The 7,715-nt window shown below is 41.5% G+C and overlaps 1 protein-coding gene across 1 annotated transcript in view; it reads right to left on the reverse strand.

The window, feature by feature from the left end:
• The window catches only part of tnfsf12 (TNF superfamily member 12), a 9,906-nt gene extending 4,386 nt beyond the window's left edge, over positions 1 to 5,520 (reverse strand). Inside the window, exons 1-2 of the mRNA XM_084405931.1 lie at positions 4,747 to 5,520; positions 1 to 33 (exon numbers count right to left, since the gene is read on the reverse strand). The exon at positions 1 to 33 is cut by the window's left edge and continues 49 nt beyond it. Coding sequence (XP_084262057.1) covers positions 1 to 33; positions 4,747 to 4,962 — 249 coding nt within the window. The 5' untranslated portion in view covers positions 4,963 to 5,520. The remainder of the gene's footprint in view (positions 34 to 4,746) is intronic.
• Positions 5,521 to 7,715: the final 2,195 nt, after the last annotated feature.

Below are 7,715 nucleotides of genomic sequence, written 5' to 3' on the forward strand. Positions count from 1 at the left end.
GAGTTGGAAGATGGCCTTGCGCTGCATATTCACCTGCAAGAGAGAGAAATAACGAGCGGGAGAAGAAGACAGAATTACATTTTTCAACGTGCTCAACAGCTTTTGCAGACAGATATGGGAGACAGACGACACCAGCGTGGCTGGAACATAAAGTGTGTGTCAAGTTCGGGCAGGCCAGTGGGGAGAAAAACACTGCTGGCTTCTATTAACTGGCGTTTTGCGGGTAACCCATGCAGTAGTCATAGCTTTTGAAATAATCAAACCCAAGCTGAAGGCGTTCCTGAGAGACACAAACAAACAGTCACCAGAAGCCTGGCAAACACTGAAACTCAAGTTTTTAATAGGTCAACCACTTCCCCTAAATGAAAACCGGTAACAACACCTTGTATGTTTTTTTTTCTTCTTCTCTTAATGTAATACATTCCGGGAATGCTTCTCTGTTAAAGGAGACTTTAAATTAAGTGGAAAAGAAAAAGCTGACAAACAATGTGACGAGCACGTGAAAGCTTTGTCAGCAGTTTAACAAATGTCTGGCAACAGGAACTGCGGTTGTGCCTAGAAGTGAAGTGAGTACCTGTCCATCTGGACTTTCAATCTACTCCATGCAGATGAAGTCTAACCATAGAGAGTTCGGGAGTGCGCACTAACTGTACTGTGCACCAGAGGACAAAGTTTGAATCATATGCAAAGCCGTAAACATGGCAATGCTTTTTGTACTTTTTAAGGGTGAAATATTTGGGGTGAATGCAGTAATTAAATTACTATGCACAATAGCTCTAGTGAATTGCTCACCCATGTGGAAAAACGTTGTACTGTTGCCAGATATTGATTACAAAACAGATGAATGCAGCTGAAGCCAAACCGTACACTCTGAAAAGTTTTTTCTACCCAAACGCTGGGTTAAACCTGTTGGGTTATTTTTTCCATGGTTGGGTAGTTTTTGTTTTACCCAGCCCATGGGTTAGTTATGGAAGCTTGTTTCACAAAATAAAACATTTTAAAAGATAATTGCGACTTTTTATCTCACAATTGCGAGTTTACATCTCGCAATTCTGACTTTATTTCTCAGAATTGCGAAATATAAAGCCAGAATTGCATGGTATAAAGTTACAATTGCGTGTTCCGTAGACCTGTGGTCCGCAGATCCAATTCCCTCCCAAGTCCCCACCCTCGAGTCTTCATCATTCTCGCCGGTCCCGTACGGACACCTGCAGCCTGTATCCCTGCCTGACCTCCTAGTCCTGTCTCCATCGCTGGTCACGCCAGTCCCCTGGATCCGTCGGTACCACTGGTGTGGTCCAGCTCCTCGGCTCTGCCTCCGCCGCTCACTCCGTGCGGCTCATCCTCTGTGCCTTGGGCTTCCCCTCCACCAGCTCCACCCGGCTACACCTCGAGCCTCCAGGCCCACACCGCCACCTTGTCCTGTCAGCCCGTCGCCCTCACCTCGACCCACCACTCCTTCATCACCCCCTGTGGTCCATCTGCCCGGAAGCTCTGCTGGGCTCGCTCGACACTCCAGCGGTCGACGCCCAGCTGCAGCCATGAACTTCCGGGATTCGGCGTGCACTATCACCCTGCACCCCTTCGGCATCACTGGACTCACCCCGGTCATCCATCCCCACGTCACCGCCTCAGTCCCGCGAGTCAGCGGTTCAGCTCCCGTCTTCCAGGTCGGCAATGTCGTCATGGTCCATCAACCACTCAGCTTCGTGGACTCCTTTGCCACCCACGGTGCCTCCGCCGTCGATCGGCTACCGGTTGTCGTCTTGCCAGTCACTTCAAGCTCCACCCTGGCTCCTCCCCCCATCTGTGCAACCATGGTGCCTGTGGCTGAGGTCCCCAGGGTCCAGTCTGTCCCCAGCTCCACGCTCTCTGCCGAAGCCTCCGCCCTTTTTCTGTTTTTTTTTACTTTGTTGCTATCACGCAGCGAGGATGTGCCTTTCCGAGGGGGGGCGTAATCTCACAATTATGTTCTGTCTTGTCTGCACCTGTTCTTGTTAATCCCTGATTAGTTCATCTTCCTCCACCTGTGTCCAGTTAGTTTCCTGATTTCACCCTGTGTATTTATACTCCCTGTTCTGTTCAGAGTTTTACCAGTAAACATTGTGTTATACCCTCATCTTCGTCTTGTGCCTTCAACTACCACCACACCGTTACAGACTTTTCAATGACTTCTGACTGTTTTTCTCGTAATTGCAAGTTTACATCTCGAAATTCGGACTTTATAACACGCAATTTATATCTCGCAATTCTGACATCTTTTCTCAGATTTGTGACATATTAACACGAGTTATAAAGTCCAATTCGAAGGAAAAAAAGACTGACTTTTTTACTCAGAATTTCGAGTTTATATCTCACAATTCTGACTTTATAACATGCAATTGCATGTTATAAAATCAGAATTGCGAGATATAAAACACGCAATTCTGAGTAAAAAAGTCAGTCAGAATTGCAAGTTTATTTCAACATTATATCACGGAATTCTGACTTTATAACACAATTGCAATTGCAACTTTATATCACGCAATTCTGAGATAAGAAGTCAGAATTGCGAGATGTAAACACAATTGTGAGAAATTTTTAATTTTTAATTCTGTGACAGAAACAAGCTTCCATAGTTAGTGGCTGGGTCAATCTCACTGACTGTTGAAACAATACACCCCTCCCTCAATCGCCCTCCGACACAGCAATCCAGCGGGGCTTTGCTACAACAACCCAGCTGTTGAGTTACACAGAATGCTGGCTTTTTGCATCCTCGTCAGGAGAGAGCAGTTCTCAACGCCACCGAATTGGCGGTAAAATGGTTTTGTAAACATTTTATTTCTATAAAGTATTTACTGTGCTGTAAATCATTTTATTTAATGCAACGCAACATAAATGGATGAGATGTCAATCAGTCAGTCAGCATTAGTCGTCTCGCTAAATAGATTTTTATTCGTCATAATCCTGAATCTAATTAATTTGGATGTTAAAATATGTTCTCAGAACTCTGTAATGTTTGTTTATGTGCAGGTTATAAGGAGCCTGTCACGATATCTTTCAGCTTTGCGGTCCGCAGTTCCCCCCGCCGAACAGCGGCCCATCACCGGCTCAGATTTTGGTAATATCAATTTACGGCAGGAATATATGTGAAAAACATATATATGTTATATTGGTTATATATATTATATATATATTGGTTTTCAATTAGTTTAAAGTTATTAAATATTTAACTTTTAAAAAGCTATTTTATTTAACTGTAGAATTGTTGAGTTGTTGTGCTTTTCTGCACTTTTTGACTCATATGTAGGCCAAATGTTGTTTTAACTCTTGCCTATATTTTTGTGCATTTCTGGGTGTTCTTGCTTATTAATACATTTTCACCTTTCGATTATTACTGTTGCCTGTGTTGTTTCTCTAGTAATTCTGTGTGATTTTAATTTTCAACGTATTTTGGGTTCACTTTAAGCCATAGTAATTTTAATCAATAGTTGAGTTCAATAAAACAACCCAGTATGTTGGGTCATTTAACCCAACCAGCTGGGTTCGTCCAATTTTGACCCAGTGCTGGGTTGCCAAATAACCCAAATTGGGTTGTTTCTAACCCATAATTTTTAGAGTGTAACTGTTTTTCTGTTCTCAAACTCTACTTTAAGTTCACAAAGAAGGATCGGAGAATGAATTTAGTCTACAAATAAGGTAGGAAAATAAGCACACTATACAAATTTTGCGTCTCTGAATTCAGCCAGTCTTTGAATTAGTGATGTTTCGTTCGTGAAAGCATCTGTGTTTTGAACGAATCTTTTAAGTGAACTAATCGCTCTCAAACCCGGTTGGAAAAAAACTCACCGCTCGCCCAACACTAAAATGTTGTATTTCATTCATTATTTCGTCGTTGTTTTTTAACATGTTTGTCACACGAACGAGCAATTCATTTAATTGAGCGTAAAGTAGCTATAGCAAAACTCAAATCGTTTGATAATTCATTAATTCAGTAACTGCTAAGACCGATTCATTAGTGTTTTCTATTTAATTCACTAAAAAGAACCGGACCTCAAGAGTCCTTCGTGAGGTAATTGCTCTGGTCACGCTGTATAATTTGATTCCTTAAAAAGAACCGGTTCATAAGAGTCATTCGGTCTGGAATCGAACACTGGTCGTGCTCAGTAGCGGTGCTGAATAGTTGCGCAGGAACCCTCTAAGAACATTTTAGTAGTGTTTCGTCCACATCGGCAGAAAAACTCATGAAAAAGCTGCCCATGGGTATATGCTAAGGCTTTAAATGGTAGCTTACAAGTCGCAAATCGTTTAACCATAATTACACAAACGCATAGAGACACGATGCTTCGAAACGCGCTCGTGCCAAGTAGTCTAAGATTTCCAGTAAATTGCCCTAAACATGGAGAAAAATTGGCAACAAAACCATCACACTTGGCAGCGACTTTAGAAACTAAATAGGCCATAACTCACAGCACCCCGCGCGCAAAGTCTGGAAGGGTCATAAAAACGCGTCCCGCAGACCCCCAGCGGTGCCGCAGCTGAATGTTTGTATAATCAAGTGCCTCGAAATTATATGCTTGCATTCCTCATGATACCTCCCTAAAAAGAGCTTGCAAACGGCTTTCATGGTCAGGACCATAAAAGCTTAATTGCAAAATCACTGCATGATTAGTGTGAACTGCATGACAAATGTACTTGAGAATGCATGCGTGCATCTGTCATGCACTTTAAAGACAAAAAAGAAAGCAAGCGAGCCATTGCGTTTACCTGCTCTAAGCGCTCCTGCAGAGTTTGGAAAGACCTCGACAGGTCCCGCGTTTGTCGCAAAGTCCACACTGTAAATATGGCACTGCACACGGCCAGTGACAGCGCGAGCGCGGCCATGAGCGCCCAAACCAAGCGCAGTGTGCGGTACCGTCTCCTCTGGAAAATTCGCTGCATTGTTGCGCACACGGGTCGTTTACCGTTCTGAAGCTTCCACATCAATCATTCTGTCCGTATTCCACGAGAACATCTCTGAGCCTCTCTGGTATAGGTCTCGTGCGCGAGAGCTTCTTCAACTTCGATGCTGCGCGCGGTCAACGCGAACCCTGTTGCAAACGTTGCGAGATTGACCCCAGCAAACCAGTCGCCCCTGGCAGTGCTTTGGTACACGGAGAACTGTCTGCGTTTATTGCATAAACTGCAACTGGCCCAAATGGCATAGCAATATTCCTTTCATTCTTGTGCAGAGGGTTGACAGCAGCACAGCAATACTGTGGGATTTGGATTTGATTCGCATCTTCCTGAGACCTGATTCTTTGGCATGACTTCCTCGTGTTCTCTTTGATGAATAGATCAGGGTCTAGTCCATAAGAGGTGTCATTTCAAAGCACTTCTGCGTCCATGTGCTCAAGTATGCACTGCAGGGAAGTGAGTCCTGCACAGCAGTGGAAAACAGATTTCCTCCCCCCCCCTCGTGCGCTGCCAAGTATTCTTATTCTGTAGTGAAATACTTTTTAGCTCTGTCCTGCCTCAAATCAACAAGTGCGTTTTCCGCGTGTCTTTTGGTTGAGCTGGTTGTTCTAGAAGGTTTTACAGAGTGTGGCCACGGACTAATTAAGTAAAGAGTGCTGATTTAATTGTCACCACAATCTGTACTAGGGGAGGGGGGATTCAAATAAAATACAAAAATTAAACATTTTTCATTCTGACCTGTAATGAAAATAAAAAGGTAAACTTAAAGGCAGGGTAGGCGATTTTTGGTTGAAAGTGTCTTCACATCCTGATAGCAATCACTTTGTTAAGTGGTCTAAATGTATTGGAAGGCAACACATTTATTTTTTGTACACTGAAAAATAAATTCCATTAAATTTACGGTAAAAAAAAAAAAAAACAGCATCTGTGGTTGCCAGAAATGTACCATTAAAAAAACGTTGCAACATTTTAAGTTTTACAGACTTAACTTAAATTCACAGTATTTCATTATCTGATATACTGTTAATTTACCGACATATTGAAGTACTAATATCTGTTTTGTACCGCATTGTAATACACTGACAACCACCAATCACAATGGTGATTAGAATCACATGATGAATCAAAGCTCATCAAAAGCAGCTTTTCCACAAGCTGAGAAAGTTAAAACTAATATATAGAAGCTGCACAGAGTCATTCACACAAACACTAAAAACCATCTTGGTAACACACATGACATTTTTCAAATGCAATAAACACTAATTTAACAACATTAAATGAAATATTAAACCCTAATATACATAACTGATTAGAAAAAAAACCGAAGAAAACCTATGAAGAAACAGTTATTTAAACAAAAATACATCAAATGTGTAGTGTCACTCAGGGAATTGTGGGAATGTCAATTAATGTTTTTTCACTGTAAATTATACAATGATTTGTTCTTTTTCACTCCAAAAACGTAAATAAAAACAAACAAAATTTAACGGTATTGTACTGTAAAATGTGCGGTTTGATTTATCACAGTTATTCACTTTCTGTTAACCAATTAACAGTTTTTCTCCGTAGCATTTTTACAGTCTTTTACCGTTAAAATCCCGATAATTTTTTACAGTGTAGGACCATAAAATGTTCGTCCAATCATTTCATTCGGTCCGAAAGCAATGATACGAGGTGCTACCTGCCTGTCAGCGTATATATTTCCATACCTCCGCGCACCTGCTCGCGCAGACATCACACATCATCAGTGCTTTTCTGCTGAAGAGTTAGACAGACGTCAGTCACCGAGCAGCACTACCGAAACAGCAGCCATAAGATGCGTCCCAATTCAGAGGCTGCATCCTTCAAAGGACGATTGAGTCACTGTGGTGCGACGAAGGCGGTCCCAATTCGAAGGCTCCTCCAAATGCGGATTTCGTTTCCTGTGAAACCAAGGATACAGCAGATGATCCTTTGTGGCCTTGCCTATCCCAGAATTCATTGCACGCCAGTGACAACAGGATTTTTTATTTTCGAGAAATTGCCGAATTACACTTTAAAACGCAAGTACTGGGTTTCAGCTTACTCAAATATCTATTGATACAAATGTAAAAATAATTATAAAACTTTAAAGCGGTTCAAATGTTGACTTATATCTTACTAACATGTGATTATATATAGTTCATACTCTTTATTATATACAGAAATGTTTGCCTTTGAATTGGGAAACAGCCACAGTTCCTCCTGAACCAAAACAACAAGCTTATGCTGCGTTCACATCATAACTACTGTAATCTGGAAGAGATGGAAACCCGTGATGTTATACTCGGAGCGGTTCGTGACTCGAATTTATGCATTTCAATGGCAACACTATCAACGCCGAAATGAATCTGCAGCAGTCAGGTGATACAGGTCAGTGCTCTTTAAGTTATGTTCATTATTATTGTAATGTTATGTGCTTTGAGACATGAGGTAATCTTTTTTTTTATATATATATTTGTTCGAAAATTAACAGAAAGGCATTAATAACTGAAAGATTTACAAACAAAACTGAGCTTACATTCAATCATCACATCATGAGGTAGTTTAACGCCTTCTCTCGTCTCTGACGCTTTGCAGACTTTGCTGTACTTGTTCATGTGTTTTGAAGGAGGCGTGGCTTTGGAGACACTCTGAAGGGAGGGTGGGATCTCATGCTTTCAAAACTGGTCCGCTTTAAATAGCTGCTCCGAAAATTGCCTATACCCTACCTTTAATAGTAAAAAAAAAAAAAAAAAAACATTTTTTGCATATGCCAGAAT

This window comes from Rutilus rutilus, assembly GCF_951802725.1.
Source record: "Rutilus rutilus genome assembly, chromosome: 3".
Lineage (NCBI taxonomy): Eukaryota > Metazoa > Chordata > Actinopteri > Cypriniformes > Leuciscidae > Rutilus > Rutilus rutilus.